We start from the raw sequence: 25,117 nt of genomic DNA on the forward strand, positions 1-25,117 counted from the left end.
AGAAAGCAGCACAAATTATTCAGTAGTACGTGAAACAGACACCCCCAAATGCACACCAAATGGCCTCAATAACTACCAGACATCACATTCCCTTCTACCCGTACCCCCCTCTTACCAGTGAGGCCCAGGATTAAATATCACATGGCCACCAGAGCACCCTAGATTCCCAGGCAAGATTTCAGCTCAGCAAGCCCTGCTGACAACCATCCTCAGGCGGTTCTGAGAGCACTGGGGGCACAGAGGGATGTCACACCACCGGGGCCTAGGTGGTGCCAGGTGAGAAATGCCCATGGATCTCCCCTGAAGGGTATTCTCCTGGTCCCCCTCCTTCTTTCCCGTTTTGTTCTCAGTCAAGAAAAACCCAGCATCCAGGAAAGTGTGAGGGTTTTGCACACACTCTTTCTGGTCCCATTCAGTTTATTTTCTCTGCTTGAGCAGAAACACATGGAAGAAGCCACCTCTGGTTGCCAGAGAAGTCAGATGAGAAGAAGGTAGAGTCGTCTTTTCCATGTTCTATAGTATCGAAGAGGAGGATCTCTGGAAACTTGTATTCACTCTTCTCCATGGGGAAGTCAGCTTCCAGGTTTTGAAGTCCAATGGGAAATGGGTGTGGGCAGAAAGTCTAGAGCAAGTATGTCAAATTTGCGGCCAGTGGGCCGCATGCCTGGTTTATTTATGGGCGAGTTTGACATGCTTGGTCTAGAGCTCTGTGCCGTCATAGTGGAATTTTAAAGATAAAATCAAGTGGCGGGGCCAGGTGTAAAAGGGGAAAAAGTTTTATTATAGTAGACATCAGGGAATCTGACAGAGACTGCAAGATAGTGAAGTATTTTCTCACAATTAGGAACATGTCTTCCCACCGTTCCCAGACGGATTCTTACACACAAACCATGTAGATCTCTATCCTGACTTCTCTGAGCATAGACTAGATCCGTGGTTGGCAAACTGTGGCTCGCGAGCCACATGAGGCTCTTTGGCCCCTTGAGTATGGCTCTTCCTAAGCCTTAGGAGTACTCTAATTAAGTTAATAACAATGTACCTACCTATATAGTTTAAGTTTAAAAAATTGGGCGCCCAAAAGAAATTTCAATCTTACTTTTGATATTTGGCTCTGTTGACTAATGAGTTTGCCAACCACTAGACTTGATGATTCTTGAAAGCATTCAAAATTAAGTAGAAATGATAAGTAGAAGTGATAAGTCATAATGCAGCTCTCTTTTCCATCAGATTTTGCAAATGTGTGGGATGTCTGGGCCACTGCCTTTGTTAATCCTTTTTCCTCTACCTGGCCACATTGTGGTACTTGCTGTGTTTCCTATCTTCATTGAAGATAGTCAAGGTCAGAGAAGGTGAAAACTCACTCACTTAGATTTACTAGTTCCCACTTACCCTGGGGACCAATATGATGAGAAAGAACTTGGGTAAATCAGGTCAGACATTTAATTGTGCATTTTCAGTAGCTTTACTCTGAATAATAGTACATTATAGTTAATGTTCACCAACAGATTAGTGTCCAGAAGTTTCTCTGGGAACTGCACAATAGACTGTGTAAAACCAAATCAAATAAAAAAGACCTCTGTCTGTCTTCCGCACCCTGCTTCTCCCCACAGTGGAGACATTCTCATTTAGCAAATGAGTCAAATAATGAACTTAAAGCTGTGTTCTTGGTTGGTTTTGAGTTACACGTTAGTTAAGCCTCACCTTGGGTGTTAAATATTAGCCCACCATTGGCCCCTGGCTGCAGTGTAGGTGTAAATGTTTGATAGAAAAGTACACATCCCAATACACTAACAGGTGCACGTGAGTGACTTTGGAAAGCTGGTTGGTGGGAATGGAAATGAACATAGAGTAGAAATCATCCACTGTGGAGACCCAGGACAGTGTTTCTGTTAAATCATTTGTATGCTGTTAAGGGATTTACATTCTCATGGGACCTGGTAATCCCAGAAATTCGATTCCAGGCATTCCTCCACATCCCAGCACTGCCAGTCTGTGTCAGTGACAGCAGCCTTAAAGCTCCTTCAGCCGATTAAGCGTATAGAATTATTGTCCCCTCTCTTCCATCTACTCTTGTTAGTTCCGTTAGCCCACACTTCTAAGGCAGTTCAGTAGCAAACATTACTACTCATCTTTGAAATTCCTAAGCCCGAAGGAGGCAGAACCATGTCCTTCCCACAAAAGATACAGGTTTGCTTTAGTGCATTGTTTTGCGCAGGGGCACATTCTGGACCACACACAGAAAATTAGAAAGCTCCATGAATTGGAGTTTAGTTTATAATTCAAATGAAAAGTAACTCTTGTTTTAGCTACCATTAATGATAGCTGTGGTTCTGAAAATATGTTGGCTAAGACAGTGTCCTACTTGGTTTAGGGGAGCACACCCTCAGGAAGGTCACAACTGGACAAGAAGTTTGGGATTGTCTCCAGCCTCATCACTGTCACTAAGGCCTCCTGACTTTGGGCAAGTCCCTTACAGTTTCGGACTTCTGTTCTTAGTGTAAGCAGGGGCTGGACTAGCTGTGTCTAAGTCTGTCCTCATCTAACTTTCTGTGCTCCAGTCACTCACTGCAGGATCTAGAGATGTTAGAAAGATAACAGTAATTTGACAACAGAAGTATCACATTGGTTACTTTTCCTATTATTCTTACAATAGTGGCCTGGGATGAAAGTTGTGCACATTAAAAGGGAATTATTTAGAGGAAATATTTTAATATTGCTATTTGCCCTCTATAATAGAAGTGTCAGAGATGAAAGAAAATTAGTAAAATGTATATGAAAATCTCCCTCCTGTCAGAGTCTGGGGCACGCCGCGGGACCCAGAGTCAAGTCCCCGCCCACCTGCGCACCCCTCAAAATCACACGAGACCCAGTCCTGGCCATCCCCACCCAGGGTGGGGGGTGTGGCCTCAGGTCCCCCAGCCCGGCCTCAGGTCCCCTGGCTGCGGCATGAGGGTGCGAGGGTGAGATGACCATTTGCATATTAGCTCTTTATTATATAGGAAGGATGTTGATGGACTCCAGATTTCTCTTCATCTTTAAGATCTGAACTACAGGGTGTCCCCAAAAAATGTATACACGCTTTAACAGTTCATAGCTCAATTTTGAAAATAAAATGTATTTTAATAAACACTACCTTTATAATTATTCAAAGTGTGTGTATACATTTTGGGGGGACACCCTATATATAACAATACAGAGTTGTGTGCTTTAATTTTTTAAGAAGGTAGGTGTCATGTTAGGTGTTTATACTACACACACAAAAAAAAAAAGAAGAAAAAAAGAACACTCACATACACCCAAAGGGACTCAAGGAAAACTTTGGAGGTGATAGATATGCTTATTACTTTTACAGGTGTATGCATTTGTCAAAACTCAATCTAGTTATAGATATTCAACACATGCAGCTAATTATGTGTATCAATTATACCTTGGGAAAGCTATTTAGAAAGGAGTTATGATCTATATACACATTGAAAAATATATATTAAATAGAAGAAAAATATATATATATATTTTTTTTTTCCAAAAGCTTTATGTCCTTTTAAGACCATGTCCATAGATCATGTTTAAATATTTGGGGAAAGGACGAGTAGGCCAGAGCGTTTTTACACTGGAACTCCAGAAAGAGCTGACCCATCGAACTGGCTGCAGTGGCAGCCCACAGCTGCCTCACACTCCTGAGTGCAGGAGATAAGAGTGGTGACCGAGGAACTGTATTCTTTTTTTTATTTATTTTAATTTAAAGAGTCACAATCCCATTATAAAGTTTCCTTCAATAAAGTCTTACTGTTGGTTGTGAAGTAGAGTTTATGAAGAAAACGCAGTTCATTATCAAGCAACCTTACTCCACTGACTAATCAGATTTGTAACAAGCTGGGGACTGACCCACTCCTTAATTTCTCCTGAAGATTAAAAGATGACGCCTTAGAGACAACTGTGCAGGCCCAGCACCACTGGGTCCATTCTGGCCAAGAGCCTTACAAAGGATGTCGGGAGCTCTTGGGGCCAAGTAATTCAGAGGTGTTGTCTCAGGACCCAGAGATGCTCATGTGTGTTTGAGATTCTGGGGAGCCCCTCAGGAAAAGCTCCTTTTAGGGAACGGCAACTTCTTTAGGGAGAAGTTGCTGACTAACACACCTTCCTTGTCATTTGTTTCTTTGCAGGAGCTGATTGATGTGGACAGCGAGGTAGTGTTTGAATTAGCCTCCTACATTTTACAGGTAGGTAGCCCTCCCCGCCTGACCACACCCAGAAGCAGAGGAGTAAGACTTAGTGCAAAGCCAGCTGCCATTCCACAGCTTGGGGCCTCCAGTAGCTTAGCCACAGCAGGAAAATAATTATTAGGGACACTATATGTGGCTAAAGTGCCTCCCAGTCTGTCAGGGTCATTCCTGGAGCCTTCACGGAGCAGGTGGTTGTAGCTGTCCACCAATGGGACTACATGAAGGCAGTAAATAAGAGCTCTGATATTTCAAAATGTTCAGACAGCATCTCTACTAAGGAAAATCACGTGTGTAACCTGAGCCTGAGGGACACAGATCATTCTGGGGCCCCATTTTCTTCAGCGTGGCGTTCTCCCCCACTCTGGAGAAAGCCAAGTAAACAGCAAGAATTAATTGCCAGGACGGTCACTTCGAATGCTCTCTAGAAAGACAAGGAAAAGACCTTTATTTTATGTGAAAAAGAGGTGTATCAAATATGAGCAACATTGGTGATATTAGCAACACTACAGGATGAATAGAAATTATGTCATCAGCTTATCCCTTCAACAAAGATTTATTGAACAAGTACTTTGTTCAAGGCATTCTAGGTTCGCTAAAGGTTCCACGGTCCCTCCCTGGCTCCAAAAGTCTTTAGTACATTCAGAACATAGCCACACTACACGACAAAACCACGAGTAGCACAGACACACAGACAGTGCTGCCCAGACACACACTGTTTGAAGCTTGTTAAAGTAGAAAAAGTAAGAGCAGGGCCCAGCGGTGGAAACTTGCAGTTTGTCATTATTGGTCACATTCTTTGTATATAACTTTCTGAAGTTTAGTTTAGATTCTTATATTTCAGTGGCACATGCATGCGCCCCTTCTTAATTATATTTCTGTCGATGGGACCATGGCAGCATAAGCTGCACTTACTCAGTAGAGGAGTTGCCGTGACCATAGAATGCATTTTAAAGTGTTTAACATGGAATTGGAATGTTTCACAGATGTTGAATTTTTTTCTTCCACAGGAGGCGAAGGGAGATTTTTCTAGGTAAGTTTACAAAAGTTTTTTTGCTTAAAAATGCATTCCATTGCATCTCTATTAAAAGAAAGTATTCTGCCCTAGCCAGTTTGTCTCCGTGGATAGAGCATCAGCCTGTGGACTGAAGGGTCCCGGGTTTGATTCTGGTTAAGAGCACATACTTCAGTTGCAGGCTCCTCCCGGGCCCAGGCCCTGGTCAAGACTCGTGCAGGAGGCAACCAATCGATGTGTTTCTCTCACATTGATATTTCTCTCTGTCTTTCCCTCTCTCTTCCACTCTCTCTAAAAATCAATGGAAAAATACCTTTGGGTGAGAATTGAAAAAAAAATTAAAAGAAAAGAAAGTATTCTTCCTTTTGTAGGAAGACACTTTATAATAATAAATATTTATGATGAGATCCAGCTCGCAACTTGTCTATTGAAACTGACACGTCAGGTATACAAACTACAATGATAGGATATTCTGTACTAAATAAGCTGAGAGGTTACTACAAGGCTGAAATGAGAACCCTGTGTCACGCATGGCCATGGAATTGAGGTTTGCCAGTTGTCCGTGTGTCTCTGTGAAGCCCTGAATCACCACTGTGGTGTGAATAAGGCCGCAGAGAACCCTGGAAGACCTAATACAGAAGTTGACATCTTTATTTTCCTCTCTCAGTTTTAGTTCCTGACCCTCACATGACAAAATGCTACCCCACAGGGGGGTTGTGTTCCTGAAAGTGTTACAACATAATACCCCTCCCCGCCTTTTCTTTTCTTCCTTCATATATCATGTTAGAGGCAACAGAGACAGCCTCGCATTGCGGAGCCTGCGTGCTGCATTCATACGCCTGGAGAAGCACACACTTCAGTCCCACCATCGTTCCGTAGGCACCTCCCGCTCACCAGTCTGTCAGGGTCATTCCTGGAGCCTTCACGGAGCAGGTGGTTGTAGCCACCCACCGATGGGACTGTTTGCTCAGAGACAGACCTTATTCCTGGGGTTCTGTTGTATCCAACTCCTGAGGGGAGTCCAGGATAGCCAACTCCTTGGAATCAAGGTCTAGAGGTGGAAAGATCAAACCACATGTACAAGAGAACGGAGCATGGAGGCATAGGATTCTGACTTTTCTCATGCTTTGGGGCATTTGGTCTGTAAATGCAGCACTAACTGCTTCAGTTGGTGGCCTGCCTGTACTGGTCCAGCTTTGTCAAGTTCATTCTGACTGGTTCTTCAGCTCTTAGCTGCTTTCTCTTTCCTCTCCTGTGCATTTCTAAAGCTTTCCAACACAACATGAGGTATATGTTCTCATGCAAATATCTCAGCAAAAGCAAAAAAAGTATTTGATAACCTAAAACAAGGATTGGCAAATGTTTTCTGTAAAGGGCTAGACAGTTAATATCTTGGTTTGCAGGCCATACAGTCCTATTGCAGTTATTTAACATCCCTCTCTCTACATGCAAAAGCAGCTGCAGACAATCAGCAGTGTTCCATAAAACTTTCTTTATAGACTTTAAAATGTTAATTTTTTATACATTTCCATGTATTACAAAGTATTGTTCTTTTATCCCCCTCCCCAACCATTTAAACATATAACCCATTTAGTTCACAAAGCAGAGGACTGGGTCTGGCCCGTGGGATGCGGTGTGCTGACTTCTGACTCGAAAAGGCAGTCCCTTCAGCTCAGTTTGAATATTTGCATAAGGAGATCTCCAGCCCCTTTTATTTAGGTTTTCCAAGGTCTTGCCATAAGGCAGAGGTAGTCCGTGTTTTTGTTTTTTTTCAACTGAGGCTTTTTTTACAGTCTAACTAGAGGCCCGGTGCATGAAATTTGTGCACAGTGGGGAGGGCTGTCCCTCAGCCCAGCCTGCACTCTCTCCATCCCGTGAGGGATGTCCGACTGCCCATTTAGGCCCAATATGGTAGGATTGGGCCTAAACGGGCAGTCGGACATCCCTCTCACAATCCAGGACTGTTGGCTCCCAACCACTCACCTGCCTGCCTGCCTGATCACCCCCTAACCCAGTGGTTCTCAACCTGTGGGTCTCGACACCTTTGGGGGTCGAACGACTCTTTCACAGGGGTCGCCTAAGACCATTGGAAAACACATATATAATTACATATTGTTTTTGTGATTAATCACTATGCTTTAATTATGTTCAATTTGTAACAATGAAAATACATCCTGCATATCAGATATTTATATTATGATTCATAACAGTAGCAAAATTACAGTTATGAAGTAGCAACAAAAATAATTTTATGGTTGGGGGTCACCTCAACATGAGGAACTGTATTAAAGGGCCTCGGCATTAGGAAGGTTGAGAACCACTGCTCTGACCACTTCCCTGCCAGCCTGATCAATGCTTAACTGCTCCCCTGATTGCCCCCATCTGCCCTCCCCTGCTGGCCTGATTGCCCCAACTGCCCTGCCCTCCTGGCCATCTTGTGTCCACGTGGGGGCGGCCATCTTGTGTGTTGGAGTGATGGTCAATTTTCATATTACCTCTTTATTATATAGGATTAGGAGACCTTGAACACTGTAAGTGGCCAATCACCATTCACTGAATTTGTTGAATGAAACATTTTTAGGATACAAAAACTACACTTTTTTGTGATTTTCCTTTGTTACCCTTTTACACCCTTCATTTGGTATTGGAGTTTAGAGGTTTTGATAAGAGTAAGTTCTTATCTCCTTGCAGAGGTTTCTGAAATCCCATGAGAAATGGTTTCACAGTTCCCAGACCCAGTGGCTTCTATTGTCTGCTCTACTTACTGTGGAGGTCTCCCGCTCCCCCTTTTCGTTTGCCAGCTCTGACCTCTGCTGTAAATATTATTTATTGTTGAGAGCACCCTGGCAGGATGGAATGTGAACCGGGGGCAGCATTATCTGGCCCCGCAGAGCATGGGAACGTGGACCACAGGGGCCTCTGGGAGGAGGAAGTGCAGGCCTGGCCTGGCAGTAGTTCATGGCCCCCTAATGAGCCTGTGGAATGCCAGCTTGTGGGCTTCAGGGAAACAGAGGATCCTGGTTTGGTTTCATTTGTCAGAGTGCAGCCTCACAGTTTGTTTGGAACAGCAGCTGTCCCTGGAGAGAAGTAGCTGTCAGGGGAGGGAGAGGTCAGGCACCTCATCCAGAAGTCAGTTTCCCTCCCACACAAGTGCCCACCCCCTCCCGAGGTGGAGGCGATCCGTTGTGTGGGGCTGCCTCCTCGCAGGCACCCACTGTGTGGCAGGCCCACGGAGAGTAGGCTCAGGTGAGTAGGCTCGAGGGGCCTGGAGTCTGGGGACAAGAGAAGTCCTTCTCAATTCCTTGTTGGTGCCTCTTCCTGCCCACATTCAGAAAGCTCCCCAGAACATTGAAGGTGACCACATTTGGTTTGGTGGCTGCACAATTAGGTGTTTTAGATGTCATGATCTCTTAATTTAGTTTTAAACAAGTTATTTTTGCTCTATTAATAATTCACACAGGACTATACAGCCTTAGTTGTATTTAATGGAATGTCTTTGACTTGTATACATACCCTGTAAACATATTAAGTTTTCCAGAATAACATTAATAAAATGAGATGTCAGTGTAGAACACACAGAGCATTGGATACGCCTTTTTTATAATACACTAGAGGCCCAGTGCATGAATTCACGCACCAGTGGGGTCCCTCAGCCTGGCCTGCGGATCAGGCCGAAACCAGCTCTCTGACATCCCCGGAGGGGTCCTGGATTGTGAGAGGGCGCAAGGCAGGCTGAGGGACCTCACTGGTGCACAATCAGAGCTGGGGAGGGATGCGGGAGTTTGGCCAGCCGGGGAGGGACTGTGGGAGGGCTCAGGGCATGCCCGGCCCATCTTGCTCAGTCCTGATAGGCTGGGCCCCAGCAGCAAGCTAACCTACCAGTTGGAGCATCTGCCCCCTGATGGTCAGTGCATGTCATAGTGACTGTTTGACCGGTCGACTGTCTGTCCCCTGGTGGTCAGTGCATGTCATAGTGAGTGGTTGAGTGGCCTTAGCATATCATTAGCATATTACACTTGGATTGGTTGAACAGACGACCGGATGACCGGACACTTAGCATATTAGGCTTTTATTAGATAGGATGGTCCAGGGCATAATTCTAAGATATTCTAGAACCCAAAGGATCAAATAACCTTTTGAACTAATGGTTGCACCAAAAAGGCAAAGTAACTCTTTTCTAGCCTGAGGGTCCTGATCTATAACTTCCTAAAAAGCTACCTTCGCTCAGGACACTATTATTCTGTTTACATCTTACATATATTGTACATACGAATATATACAAAGTGCATTTATGGAAAATGAGTACTAAAAATCTACAAATCACGGGACCAGTTGCCTTGAAGCAGCAGAGGAAGAAGGTTATTTTACAAAAGAGAGAAGTCAGAAGTGCTGAGCCGCCTTCACAAAAAACAACCACAGAAAGACAGTCCAGAATCAGAATCCTCTTCCTCATGAAACCACAGGCTCTTCTGTTTCTTCTTTTGGACTCTGAGCTCAGCAGACCCCAGAAGCCTCATTTTACATAGCACCCCCTTTTCTAATTAAGGGAAATGCTCACTTCCTTATCCTACTGAACTTCACAATGAATTCTTGCATTCAGCCTTGCTGAAAGAAAATGACTCAGGTATAGATAGATAATAAGAATTGCCCACAATAGGAAGAAATATATGTTATACATTCTAACACATGGTGGACAAATTTATAGGATATCATTAAAAGTTTAGGAAATAGTCTTATCTAAAAACAATATTTTCTCTCTTGTATTATTTTCCTTAGCATAGTATGTAGTCATTGTATTTCATTTCCTGGTGTATATCTAGTAAAGTGAATGTCCATCAACCATCAGGTAATCAGTAGAGTTGGCATGTCTGTTTAAAAACAATTGACGCCTAAAAACTATTAACCATGGCAGTTTTATAGTCAAATATTAGGTTGAGAAGGGTCAACACAGTTTAAAAACAAAATGTTCTCATTTGATAATCACTGCTGAACATTAGTCAACTACATTTTTTATGACTTACACATACTTTATTCAGCACAAACTCTGAAGTAGCTTGAGTGCTTAGCACTGCCATTTCCTATTAAAAAATTTTTAAACTTCGGGTTATTGTAGAAAATTCTCTTTAAAAAGGTAAATGCAGGAAACACCTCATTTAAGAAACTGAACGGGACATTCAAATTATATGCCTACATTCTAATTTAATTTAATAGAAGACATTGCTACACTGTATTAAATGAAGCGTTACAAGAACTTAAGTTTTTGTTTTTTTCCCTGACAGGACCTTAACTGAAAACCCTAGTGGCCAAACTCTATACCCTGACTTTGAGAATCGACTCGCTTTACTTTCTGTCAGCCCTTCTGAAAGTGTGCCACCAAAAAGGAAGGGGAAAAAATCATTTTAAACATTTTGCCAAATTGGTGAATTGGTTAAAAAATACTTTATGCTGAACAGCACAAATAAATGCCCAAATCACTCTCCCTTTGATATTAAAACCCCCCATACATTAACAGGGACTAGTAAAAGACATCTGTTATGTAGAATTTTTTCTTAACAATATTTATTGAAACCAGATCACTACAGCTCTGTTACTCTGGGCCAGCTGCTGGGATCTGGAAATACCTTTGTTACAGAGGACCGGATGTACTGATGCTAATCATTAAGACAGGGTTCTACCAGCACAAGATTTATTAGGACCTGTAAGCAAACAGCACCTGAGAAAGGCTGATAGTAAGGCAATTCCGTGTGAAGATTGCTTACCTGTTCAGCAGGCCTGTCATGTGCTCGCGAGGCAATGGAGGGGCCGACATCTGCAGACTCTATTCCAAGTCAGTGCAGTGACCAGAGAAAAAGAAGGAAAGTTGTGATTGAGTACTTAGGGGTCAGTGTATATGGCATCTGTACAAAGTTAAATGCTCGTCCAAGTCGGCTTCTCAGAACCAGTAGTCAGTAAAAAAAAACATTACTGTATCTCTGATCTGTCCACCTGCAGGTTTCTAATGCTATTTCTTAAAAAAAAAAAAAAAAAAAGCAAAGAAAGAAAGAAAATGCTTTTAGAAATAGAGCAATGCATTACTCAGTCAATAGAAATGAATAGCAGTCCTTCATTAACAAAGGAAATTGCCTTTCACCTCCATTTCAGAAGAGGAGATGGAGTATTTATTTGTGCTGAAAAGTCCCTTTTCTCTTTCACAGACTGCATGTTCTTGGTACTCTGGGATAGCAGTTATAAGCAAACAAGCAAATATAGCCCTTCCCCAAGAAGACAAAACCAGACCTTTTAATATTTTATCTTCTGCAAACCATTGGACCATGTAATCTGGAAAGTTAAATGAAATTTCTGTGATCAAAAGACACCCTCTTGAGTTTTATTTTTTATTTTTATTTGAAATGTGTTCTGCCTTTCTAAAGAGTGTTTGTGAATTGATGTGAACGAAACTTTGTTTACTGGTATCTGAAAATTCCAGGTTTGTAGGCCTTTTATGTCAAACTAGATGTCATTGAGGCAGTCGAAGGTTCAAGGAAGAATTTTAGAAGAGCGACAGGAAAAGCAGAGAGCTAGTTTTCTTCTAAAGACTCTGGTAACATAAACGTTTGTATAGATTGCTATCTTTAAAAAAGATGCCAACGTTCTTTTCTTGCCCAGCTAACAGACAGCATGAAAGAAAGTCGCTTAATCTAAAGCAGCCGTCTATAAACCACCGTCTATAAGTCCGGGTCTACTGGTGTCATTACTTTGCACTTTTACATAAGTGGTTTTACTACTACAGCTCAAAGCAAGCTCGGTTTTAAATCATTACTATAGGCCATTTGATCATTTGGGGTATATTTTCCTACAGTTTTTAAAGTAGCCTCTTGAAAGAAAACAGCTGACACTAAGTACATAGAGAGATTCATTTGCTGAGACTTTTAGATACTAGTAATTAGTAAAAAAAATAGTTGTATTTGTAATAATCAACATTTGGAATACAACTTGCATAACCTCATAATATCTTGAATACCAAACCTGCAAATTTCCCTATTGTAAACTTCCTAGAAAAAAAATTAATTAAGCTTGAAACACATGTATCAGCCCAAAGAAGAGTTTTTGTGGGAAGAGTTTAAATTTATATAATTCTCATACATTATTTTACCAAAAACAGAAGAAAAGAATGTGTGATGCTTTCCAGTGACTTCACAACTTTGGGGGAGAAGCTGTTGGACCCTGTCAAGGCAGCCAGACCTTTTGAAAGGAACAGAATAGATGGAAATTTGAAACAAAATGTTCAGTGGAAAAGTTACAAATTGTGACAGAGAGTTTTGTTTTGTGCACAAAAGTCTATTTCACTGAGATTATCAAGTGTGTAATTCACATTTTTCAAGTATAGAAAAGTATTCAGATAGGGTCTTCTGCAGGATAATATTCTTCAAATACCATGGGATTTTAGGCATAAAATAAAGAGGAAATGTTTTATTATCATAGATTGCCTTTCTTGTTAAGAATTTAATATCAATATCAAATTTTGATGGCTATGATACTATGACAGTTTTTCAGAATTAAGATTCCCAATCTAAAGGGTGAAGTTGTAGATAATTAGTTGCTTCTTCTTGTCTATTTGAGTAAAATTATTATCTTAAATTATAGATTCATAACATTTTTAACATGTTTTGAATTTTACAAATGTAAAACTATGTTAGAAATTCAAAAAATTTTCACAAAAATTCACAAAACCCTAAGAAACCAAACTTACTGATCAAAGAGGAAATATTTCCTTAAATAAGTTAGTAATTAGCATCAGAAATAAAGGTTCATAGTTCATCAATACGTTTGTAATTTTTGCCCTCTATGATTGGTAAATTAGTGTGGCATATGTATCCTTAAAACATGCCCAGAATCTAGAAAAATGCCCTATGCTAGAAAAATCTCAGGGCCCCAGCTGCTTCCTTTTGTCTGCGAATGGCCACACAGTGGCAGGAGCGGCCCCCGATAGTGTCCCCAGCCACCAGCCTCGGGAGCCCTCACTGTGCACCTGAAAGACAGTATGTCTCCGGAGAGAGGCAGGTGTTCTCATTTTCTTTGCTAAAATCTGAACTTTTTCTAGGTTCACACAAGAAGAAGAGAGGGAACGGAAAGGAGAGAAAATACTCAGCGTTTTCTACATCCATTGTACCATTGAATAAGCAACCCAGGTCCACAGTGCATCTCTGAAACTAGGGTTCCAATGTTTTTGAATTCAGAAATTTGGAGGATTTAGACAGGAAAGTCAATATTGTTTATCTCCCCCCCACCCCCCCTCAGCAGGGGCTGTGCAGCACTGTCTGCTGCCCTGGTTACTGCTCCTGCACCAGCACAGATGTGCCACCACATGGGAGAGAGGAAGGTCAAGGGTCATCCTGCGGGACAGGTTAGGTTGCCACCAAGCGGGTTGGAAAGGTTTGTTTCTTAGCGCTTTGCAGATTTTGGAGCTGTGGATAGCGAGGAGCTGTGGATAGCGAGGAGCTGTAATACTCTTTTTTACTTAAGAAATACCTCTCCCTGGAGAACTTTACCCTCAACACTCAGAAAATATGGAGGCATTAATGTGACACTAGCATAATACTACCGTTTCTGAGTTTCAGGTTAGTCCTTCATGTCACACTGCTATAACTTTCAGGGTCGCCTGCTCTCTTTATTGTTTCAGTTCTGGTGCACACATCCAAAAAACACTCGTTTTGGGGAAGATTCTTCCACGCTGAGCATATCCCCTGTGCCCCAGGTTTATCCTGCCCATTATGAAATCTCACTGGATCTGAAGGGAATCTTCTGAACAGCATTTCCTCGTCCTTTGTAGGAAAACAAACACATTGTGGATTTTGCAATCCTCCTAGCAAATTTAACTTTTTTATTTCTTCACGTTATGATGGCTCAGTGAAATTTGTTGTTGCTCTTATCTGTGGTAAATTCCTATTTGATGTATTGATAGAAATCTTAGTGTTACCTGCTGTAGATCATGGGAACTCTGCGTGTTTTATGAGCAGTGCAGGCAGTAGAAAAGATGCAGCATCAACCCCCCTCTATTAAAGACACCGAGAGACCACATTTTTGCTGGCAGCACTAGTAACTACCCAGATGTTTGGGATAAAATCTGGTTAATATTAAAAATAAGAAGACTTCGGTGTTTTTTTTGTTTTGTTTTGTTTTGTTTTTTAAATATATTTTATTGATTTTTCACAGAGAGGAAGGGAGAGAGATTGAGAGAGTGTGAAACATTGATGAGAGAGAAACATCGATCAGCTGCCTCTTGCACATCCCCCACCAGGGATGTGCCCGCAACCCAGGTACATGCCCTTGACCGGAATCGAACCCAGGACCTCTCAGTCCGCAGGCTGACGCTCTATCCACTGAGCCAAACCGGTTTCGGCAGACTTCGGTTTTATTCCCGGTTTAGCAAATGACTGTCTCAGAGCCCTTTTTCCTTTCTTTAAGAAGTGATCACTGTTTAGGGTGTTTTATAAGTTGGCATTGATAAGGTGCACTGAACTCTGGGGGGGTGGCTGAGTAGGGGACCCTGAGAGAGGAAGCTGGGAGCTTTCAGCACATTTGTTAGGATTTAGCTCCTCATGTCTCTGGAGACAGAGTGATCAGTCTTCCGCTGGGGCAGCTTTCTGTACTGCGGCCACAGAGTTTGGCCGGCTCCCTGACAGGACTGACCGCCTCTCAGTTACTCCAGATGTTTACAGGCAGCAGAAAGGCAAATAGAACATTTCTACATCGACGTCCTTGGGGAAGGTTTAAGGGCCATGGATCCCTTCCAGAACGTAATGGATTTGGACGGGCTTCATGCCTTAGTGATTTCTTGTTGTGTTTGTCTGTGTAACCTCGCCCTGGGGGAAAGCTTGAGAGCCCACTGCAAGCTCCAGCGAGGAAGTCAAACCTGGGCCTGTCATCAGGGAAATTTGTTTGCCAACAAACTAGTGTTTGGTGGTAAGACGATCCCTTCTTCCTTCAACTCCTTCCTCCCCCAAATAAACTGTAGACGTGATGAGAGTGAGTAAAGCCAAGCTCAAACTTCAGCTTCCTTGCCTTTCTCACAGTTTCATCCAATAAAAAGTTCATCCCTAAAAAGTGCCTTTTGATAGACATTTAAGGCGCCATGCTAGGCACTGATGAATCAGTGACTCCACTCCCCTCTCTCAGGGACCCTATTATAGCGAAATAGGGGAGAGAAGATCCAGAAATTCATCCTTGTGGGCTCTCAGGTGTTTGGTGGACTGAATATTTGCTCTAACTGTGCCTTAGCAGCATATGAATAAAGATTCCAAACCCTGCTTGGGAATTGAATTTTCCTGACCCCGGAGCTTACCTGTTTGAAACCTCCAGTGGCTGACATTGTCTACTGGATCAATTTGAATTCTATCAGCCTGACAGTGCAGGACCTCAAAATTTTGTGCCTAATCTTTTTATTTAGCTTCATTGCCTCTTATATACTATCCACTCTAATTGATCCCTTTGGTTCAGATTACATGGCCTCCATGCTCTGCTGTATTCCATTGAGGAGATCCATGACAGTCCTCCCCTTTTCTCCTTGCAGACCCTACTCCAAAGCCTATTCCTACACCAGAGTCCATACGGGCTCCTTCTTTCTTCTGATCTTTTAAATTTTGTTTGAATCTACATGATCAAACACTGCTCATATTGTCAGTTACCTGGCCATTCCTTCCTCTGGCCTCCCACACTAAATTGTGAGCCCCTTTTAGCTGAAGACTTTGGCTCATTGTTTTTGGGTTTTTTTTTGTGGGGGTTTTTTTTGTACCCCGACCATACCTTCCACATAGCAGGGGCTCCAGAAATGCCTCCAGCTTGTTGGTTATTAATTGACAAATTCTTGCCTTCCCACTTAGATGAAAACAGTTCCAGTACTTGGATTTATTGACTCAATAACAAGTTCAACTTTTCCTTCTGGGTGGTTGTTCAAAGCCAGAATTTGCAAACACCCACTACCACTGTTTCTTAGTCCACCTGAAAAATGCCCTTTCTGGGAACAGCTATAATGTCACCACCCACCACACATGTGTTTCTTTGTCACCACATACATGAACTGAAAGTATTGGAATGGTTTTGCCCAGTGCCACTTGGTATCGGAAGGGCAACTGCTGTTCCATTGCTGTGGGCAGCATTCCCAGCTAGGTGGGGACTTGGGAGGACACGTCCTCCAGTTAGCCATCTGAGCATTGGCGGGGGGAGGGGAGGAGTTGTTGTCCATATGCCTCAGGAGCTCCCATCTATGACTGTAGTGTTCCTTCCTTCCTTCCTTCGTATTTCCTTATTGAGCTGCTAGCTCACCGCTTGTTAGATGTTACTGCCCAAGGTCCCTGTGGCCAGTGTTTGCCTTGTTTGGGGTGAGCAGCATGGAATCTGCTAGACTGTGGTCCAAGGAAGGATGAGTGTCATGGACTCTGAGAGGCCTTGGTGGACCAGTATAGGGAAACACCCTTTAAATAGAACCTCCCCCAGTGGATACCACTAGTTGCCTCTGGAGGTAGAGTGGGCGCAAACACCCAGAAATCTGTCCAGAGGGGAGCCAAGCATTTGAAGTGTGCTGGTTACATGAGGAGCGGTTAATGTGTCATCTGTATCTGAGAACATGCGAGTGTGTGGGAAAAAGAGTTTCTGGGGCCTGACCTCCTCCTCTGGTATAGTAGACTATACCAGATAGTCTACTTCACATTTCCAGAGTAATTTCCATTTCTAAGTTATTTGTCATCTTCCAGAAAGCAGGTTCCAACGTGTGGTCAACCCTAGCAAAGAAAATTGGCATGTGTGTTAGTGAAGGAGTAACTCCCTGGGGAAAAGCCGCCAGGTGGCCCCTCCTCGGAGCCCCAGGAGCCCATGGCAGCACCCCAAACCAGGCAGGCGCACTGGTGACTCTTCTCCCAGGTTCGGGCTACTCAGGGCCTCGGTCTGTGTGCAGGGTTTGAGAAGGAACCACAGCCACGTGTGAGCTCTGGGCTCTGCATATTGAGCGTGCTTTTCCTCTCCAGTAAGTTAGTAAGTAAGTAAGTGAATAAGTAAATACATATAAGGAAAGCACTCCTTCCTTCCACCACTTTTCATTAAAGGGGAACCCATGTGCGGTCTCACCATGAGGCCTGGTGCATGGTCGCTGGAGGGTGAGTGAGTTTCTTGGCATTCCCTCTGTCTCCGCCCCTGTCTTGCAGCAATGAGGTGGTGAGGAGTGACTTGAAGAAGCTGCCAGCACTTCCCACCCAAGCCCTGAAGGAGCACCCTTCCCTGGCCTACTGGTAAGCTGCTTCTCTCCCAGGCGTCTTCTCCAGGAGCGAGCCCTTCTCCGGGTGTGTGAGGCTCCTGACAAGAGCCCCCTCCCAGCCACGCAGGGTCACCCCAGACCCCAATTGTATATTAAATGGCTGGGGTCTCCGTGAAACCCGGTTCTGCATTTATTTGAATGACGCAGTATGTGTGACACTTTCCTTTCCCCATTTTCTTTCATTTTTAAAAAAGAAAATCCTCTAGAGTTTCCCGTTGAAAGCTTCCCTCCTTGGAGATCCTTTCATGTGCTGCTCGGGTTTCCTTGTGGAATCCCCTCTTTGATGGCAGGATGTGCGGGGGCTTGAGTTGGGGGAGGGCTGCAGGGGTTTTTCTTCACAGAAGAGCAAGGTTGATTCTTTCATTTCCCCACAATGTTTCATGTCTCCTGTGTTAGCTGCCAGGAAACATTAAACCGTAGTTCATCTGTCAGGCCTGAAACTATTGATTCCGAATGAGTCGGGTGTCTGAAAGGTGCCCAGATTTGGGGGTTGGGTCACAGTGGAGCGGGGCTTGCATTCCTGGGTCCTGTGTTGAATTCTGCTGGGCGCATGGACCCTGACCCTGTCCCTAGAAAAGCACAGTGCAGCTTCCCCATATTCCTTCTGACTCCTTACCAAAGAGCATCGGAACTGCTTTTATAAAACACAATTTAAAATCCCAGAACAAGTCGATCCTGATAAACTATAACATGACTCTTACAAACACTTCTGTGATGTGCTTTGTAAAGTTTACAGATTCCTCACAGTTCATCTTATCTCGCGGGGGCTTGAAGGGATTCCTGGGCCAGGGTGGGGCGATCTGACGCACGGCACAACAGGAGTAAACGCCAGTACAAGTCATTTCTCCCCGCGAGGCCCGGGATGGGCAGCTGGGCAGGAACTGAGAGAGCTACATGGGCTGGCACCCTGATTTCATCCCTCTGAATGCTTTCATTGCCATTCTTCCTTTGATAACTAGTGGCTTTATATCGTGTCAAAGATGGAATCTGTTGCATGTGTCAGCTCCCGGACTTCCAGCCTGGCCATCTGCACCCGTGAACCCCAGCAGATGGCATCCCGTCCCCGTGTTCCTGGAACGCTATTGCCTTCTCCCCAGTTCTGTAGGCCCCTGGGCCTTATCTGCTCCCCCACAACCCCCACCCCCGCCCAAGCTGTTTCTTTTCAGGAAACCAGTGGTGAAGGAGCTAGAGACATAAGGGTTTAACAGTGTAAACGGAACTGTTGGCAGGGACTAATGTTAGTGGGTTGTTTGGGAATCAGAGTTGCTTGTAGCCTAATCCATTTCTCAGATAGCTCCTCATTCATTTGTTTCCAAACATTTTTTATACCCCATGCTTATTTCAGAGTTATGAACTCCTCTCTCCCCTCTAACACACTTCTCTCCCCAAACCTTCTGTGTCTCTATATCTCTGACACACAGACGCCTTCCTTCCTGTTCACAGGTTCTCTTTGGTCAGTAGGACATCTTCCTCGCCATCCACATCTGTAACTGTCTTTTGAGATCACCCCTCCGTTTCTGTGGCCATGCCAGCACCTCCCCCGTCCCTGTTTAGACCCACAGACACCTGGCCACCATCTCAGTGCACCTGAGGATGCAGGACCAGGGAGGGACATGCCCTCAGGCTTCACAGCCCAGGTGATAAATAAGCCATAGCATGGGCCATCCTGATGATGAATTGTTTAAAAACACCAATTAACAAATGGGCCTTCACCATATTTCATTATCGTTGGCTGGTTGTGGTTGGCTTTAACATTCCAGCCTAACTATTTCAATTTTTAAAAAGCAGAGACGCCAGGAAAGGGATAAATGCTGATCATGCTTCTAATAGATGTAGACTGGAGACAGAGCCAGCCTCCCAAGCTTATTAGACATTTTCCCACTCTGCCTCAGCATCACCTCTCATCTGCAGGCTTAACCATGACCCTTTGTAGCTAGAGTAGGCCTTCATTCACGCCTCACATCACAGTCTCCATCAAGTTGCCCATAGTTTCGAATTGCCTGATCATTCCGAAATGAAGGATGTGCATTTGCTGTTCTTCGGAGCCCTCCTGTTCTCCCTGGCCTTTGCAGATGCAATGGACAAGCTTGGGCCAAAATAAACCATAGGGAGCTCCATCCCACTAGTGAGGGGAAGCATCGCGGCCCGGTGAGCAGAGCTGCAGGTCTAGAACCTCGGCCAAGTCCCTGCATCGCGGGGAGCTCCAGTTACTCTGCTGCCTCGATTCCCCACCTGGGAAATGGGATGAACCATACCAGCCTAATGTGACTGTACTTGAAGGAGAAAGTAAACTGTTACATAAGGCAATTTAGAAAGTAGTGAGAGGTATATCATAACACTAAGTAACAGGGCAGTAATCTTTCTGCTAGTTTTCCCCATGCCTTTAACAAACTGGGACTTTTCACTCTACGTGATTCCCCTTCCAGGGAGGCATCTGGGGCATAAAATTATATGCTGAGGGCCACAGAACCAGTCAGGATCAGGTCCCTGACCCGGATTCTCTCCAGTGCCTAGTTTGTGAATGCTAGCCTACCGCATGGGGCGGAGACATCTTCCTTTGCTTCAAACAAGGGCAGGCCCATGGCTCCTCCAAGACACGGAACCGTGTCTCTATCACCTGATTTGCCTTTGCATCACCCGTGTGTCTCCTGGACCCCTCCTCTGCAGAGGTTCTTTAACTTAGTGACATGACCCAGCCCAGGGTCAGGGCACAGCCAGCTCCAGTCACTTGTCTTTTTTCTATATGAACTGCCTTGTCCTCCAAATAGTGTCTTGCTATTCTGTTGACTCTGGCTGATAATTATTCCCTTGAGTCCCTAGCATCAGTCTGGGGTAGTTGGGATACTGCAAAGCCCTTGGTCCAGCTGTAACTTCCGGAGGAGGGGCCAGAGCAGGGTGGGAGGCAGGATATGTTCCTGGTCAGCTGTATGGCACATGGAACCACAGTGTTTCAATTGGTGCAAAAGGAATGGGGAAGGTGAGGTGGGAGAAGGGAGATACTGTGGCCTCACAGATGGTCTCAGACAGCAGGAGAGACAGGGTAAGCGAGGTGACAGGTGAGGGCCCTGCAGCTGTCAGGCACGTTGAGAACCCATGGTCAGGCATTCAGGCAGTGTTTCTGGCTCAGTGGTGTTTTCCCTGAGCCTCAGTTGTGTTCAGAGCTGCAGCACTGTATGGATTTTCATCTCTCCAGCTCAGCCAGGTCCTCTCTCTCAGAGCTAAGAAGGAAATAGGCTCATATATATACTGACTTGCTTGACCCCGGATCTAGGAGTTGACCCCACAAAATTCCAGATCATGTGGTAGGAAACGTGCCAATGCAGTGTGGATTCAATGAGCAGGTGGGGAGGAATCTGGAAAGGCAACCCTGGGATGTCCTGACCCACCTCTGCATGTCTGTTGAGGCTGGTGTCTACCCAAAGAGGATGCTTCTAGAGAATTCTGTCAGAAGAGGGTTTTGTCACACTCCATGCAGAACCTTCATGGTGTGTGGGCGCTGAGGAGAAAGAGGCTGCATCTTCCCTTTGAGGACAGAAGGTGCCCAGACGCCACAGAAACAGCTCTCCAGCTAGAGGAAGGGCCCTCAGAGGATCCGACCCCAGTTCCTGGTGTATATGAAGGCACTTTCTTGTGAAGAGTCAGACCACTTTACATACACCAAATTTCAGAACACTAGAGTGAAGAGATATTCATAAAGATTAAAATAGTAAGTGGAAGGTAAATAAATTACCCCTAAGTAGAAGGTAAGGAACTTATAGGACAGTGATGGCGAACCTTTTGAGCTCGGCGTGTCAGCATTTTGAAAAACCCTAACTTAACTCTGGTGCCGTGTCACATATAGAAATTTTTTGATATTTGCAACCATAGTAAAACAAAGACTTATATTTTTGATATTTATTTTATATATTTAAATGCCATTTAACAAAGAAAAATCAACCAAAAAAGTGAGTTCGCGTGTCACCTCTGACACGCGTGTCATAGGTTCGCCATCACTGATATAGGACATGTTACCCCCTGAAATGGTCTAGCTGGAAAAGAAGAGGTGAAAAAGGCTGCAGATCAGTTCTGGGATAAGTTAATAGTAGATAAAAAAAGATCCACCACTGAGATCTTGAAGGTCCATCCCTAGGATCTCAGTCCGTCATAAGGTTCCAAGGCCATATGCCAGGTCACAAGGCCTAGGCTTTTGGACCTGACTCCTTACTTAGCTGGTGGAATGTGCCTCCCCTGATACTCCCAAGCTTATCTCTGTGCTTCCAAAGGCAACAGTAGGAGCAGCCACAGCTCCCACCTGGCTGGACCCAGAGACACTTATCAGTGAGGCCCCTCTAGCCCTCCACCCTGTCAAAGAAGTGTTTGGCTAGCCATTAGCGCCCAAGGCAAGAGCTGATCTCTTCTTGTTTGGGAATTAAATGTTCAGAAGATAAAAAGGGCGTTTCTTCTGAGCCTTTCATCTTGGCCTCATGCTTTGTGTTAACTAGGCCCTAATTCCAAAACTTTCCTTTCCTCCATGGAAGCTCCCCACCTTGACATCTGATGCAGGGGAGGTAGGCGTGGATGTTCTGGTGAGGTTCTGGTGCTCTGCCTTCCACCGGCCAGTCGATCCTCTTCCCATCCCCTGTCCCCTGCCCTTTCCAACTGAGATGCCTGCTCCCCACTTCTTCTGCTTCTCTCATGGAATCATGTCTTGCAAGGAACTGACCCAAAACCTGAGCTCTAATCTTAATTCTGTGACGATAAGTCCAAGATAAAGACAGTGAGAATCCTCTGAGGGGAAAATGGACTTTTTAAATCAGTTTGGAAATGCCACTTCAGGACAAATCCTTTTTCCAGGAGTTGTTGGCTCCTTGGAGCTTCTGGGGCTCAGAAGAAGCATCTCCACTCGGCAGGTGCTCAGCTGTTGACTTAGTGTGATAACAGAGCCCTTTTCTTGTACTTGCAGTGAGGACCGAGTGATTGAGCACTACAAGAAACTGAATGGCCAGACCAGAGGTCAAGCAATTGTGAAGTAAGTGCCCCCAGTGCTCCTGAGATCGTGTTATGTCCGAGTGTTCAGTTCTCAGAAAGCCATATCTCCGGGGTTGGGGTTAAGGGGGTGATTCAAGTTAATTTCCAAGTAAATAATCACTCCAAGAACTTTATCATGCACACACACACACACACACACACACAAATATGTACATGATAGTTCTGCCAAATAACCACCCCATGTGTGTGTGTTGTCTTCCCAGCTACATGAGCATCGTGGAGTCTCTCCCAACCTACGGGGTTCACTATTATGCAGTGAAGGTAAGTGAATTCATTTGATGATGGTTGTTAAGCCTGTCATAAATTTTAAAAAAGAATCTCATTTTTAAAAAAAGTTTCTTGAAGATTTTTGGGGGCATGGAGATTGGGGAGGACTTGGTCAGGAAGATTGCAGCTTCAGAGGGATTAGAGCAACCTTTCCCTAGGCTAGTAGGACTGGATTCAGTTACTCTCCAACACTCAGCTTTGCTTTTGAAAAGTGGGTATGACAGATCCCTACCTCCTTTCATTCTCAGAAGGACCCTGGAAGATCAGGGTCTCAGAGCCTCTCAGTAGGAAGATTCCATCGAAATACATGGAACTGTAGAGAACAGAAACTTTAAGCGGAATCAACAGTGTTTTTCTTGGTGGTCAAATGCCACGCAGGCAACTTGAGAGGTGGACTGGTTGTCAGCTGACAAATGGAATGAAGGACTAAGAAGACAGGATCTGTCTCCTTCAATATTGTGATGGCAAGTCCAATGTGACATGGACCCCATTCTAAATTCTCTTTAACTTTATTCATAAATCCCATATTGGGATCCCTTCTTTGAAATAATAGATAATGATGTACCCATGTGTCCTTTCCTATGATGAGAAAGCATAATTTCCCTTCCTTCCTTTACCCCAACATGAAAAGTTTAATAAGTCATTGCCTCCAGGCCAAAAAAGAGCAGGAAACAGTTCTGAATTCAAGATACTTTCACCAGACAACCTGAGATTCTCTTGCTCTTCTATTAGTTTCTTTTTTCTTGTTTCTGCCCAACTGTATTTTTAATTTCTGTAGACTAGAACATGTGCCATGTTTTATTCATCTGTGTCATCTGTGCAGCTTGCACACTTTGCATGTCCTTGGTATGTATTTAATTGCCTGTATCATCCAGTAAACTGCAGGCATTTGATGGCAAACACTGTGTTGCATTTGGTTATATATTATTGGAACCCAGTGTAGTGCCTGGCACATGGATTTACTGAGTGTTTATTGAAAATTGAATTGAGTAGTTGGATGTATACATTTCCATCATGGGAACAAGTATTAGAACATTCTTTGTGGAGCCCAGTTCTGAGGCATATGAAGGGACTCAGCTCAGCTCAGGATCTCTTAAAGCCTGAAATGGTTACGTTCTTCCTGATGTCCTACCATAGTTCCTCCTATCAATGGAAGCTCTTTTTTTTTTTTTTTTGGTTTTTTTTTAATTCTCACCTGAGGATATGCCTCCATGGATTTCTAGAAAGAATAAAGAGGCGGGGGGGTGGGGGAAGTGGGGGGAGGAGCAGGGAGAGAAACATCGACCCGTTGCCTCCCACACCCTCCCAACTGGGGATCAAACCCACAATCTAGGTATGTGCCCCAACCAGGAATTGAACCTGTGACCTTCTGGTGTACAGGGCAATGCTCCAGCCAGCTCATGCCCCCAGCCAGGACCCAGCAAAAGCTCTTAATCCCTCTTCATCTCCTTCACAGAACTCATAGAACCATCACAACCATCCCTGCCCTTCTCAAGCCTAAACTGTAGCATGTCATAAGGAATGTGATGTAATCTTTTGAGCTATCTCTGATCCCAAAAGAGAAAGATGAATTCTCTAAGGAGATTACCCCGTGTAAGGCCATGCCCTGGAATGTGGCCATTGAAGTCAGTGGGCAGTCAGTTGGGTTTTACATGAAAAGAGGCTCAAAATGCACTGTGCTGGCTAAGCCCATTTCCACTTTGTTACCACAAAGGAAACATAAGGATCCAACAGTAGTTCCTGACATTACAAGAGGCATTTCACAGAAAGCACACTGTCTTTCTCTTTTGTGAAAATAGTCTTTGGGGATAGGTAGCCAGGGGGCTGCTTTCAAGAATGGAAACCAGGAACTCAGGAATTACTGAACCACATTCTCTGTTTGTTTTTAGTTTGATCTCATCTCCATCGCTTATAATTGAAATAGAGATTAAAAATTTTGTTTCTCTAACTACCCCCACAAAAATCTTCTAGCTATTGAAAGACTATAGAGATTCACTGTTAATGATGAAGATGGATTGAAATGGATAGATTGGAAGTCTTTAAGATAAGGCTTCACCTAGTTTTTTACTTGCTTATTACACCCATGTTCCATTTCTTCATCAGCCCTGGAGCTTGACAAAAAGGTGGCCTCTGATATCTATGATTTCTGCCTTCCAATAAAACTTCAGAAATGTGCTCGCTTCTTTGCAGTGTTAGAAACCAGCAGCAGGCCTTGTGACTTTCAGAGTGCCAAATGCACGTGTGGGTTTGGATTTTGGAATCTCCAGGCGTAAGCAAATGCTCTCCTGCTTTCTTGGAAAA

The 25,117-nt window shown here is 44.1% G+C and overlaps 1 protein-coding gene across 3 annotated transcripts in view; it reads left to right on the forward strand.

Moving 5' to 3' along the window:
• Positions 1-25,117, forward strand: part of FRMD4A (FERM domain containing 4A) — a 605,434-nt gene that overhangs the window by 491,924 nt on the left and 88,393 nt on the right. For all 3 annotated transcript variants that reach the window (XM_081096657.1, XM_081096658.1, XM_081096659.1), the window contains 5 exons: positions 4,164-4,220; positions 5,231-5,253; positions 17,412-17,495; positions 22,464-22,529; positions 22,753-22,810. In XM_081096657.1, the coding sequence (XP_080952783.1) occupies positions 4,164-4,220; positions 5,231-5,253; positions 17,412-17,495; positions 22,464-22,529; positions 22,753-22,810 (288 nt within the window). The remainder of the gene's footprint in view (positions 1-4,163; positions 4,221-5,230; positions 5,254-17,411; positions 17,496-22,463; positions 22,530-22,752; positions 22,811-25,117) is intronic.

Source organism: Myotis nattereri, assembly GCF_964212035.1.
Source record: "Myotis nattereri genome assembly, chromosome: 1".
In the NCBI taxonomy this organism is placed as follows: Eukaryota; Metazoa; Chordata; class Mammalia; order Chiroptera; family Vespertilionidae; genus Myotis; species Myotis nattereri.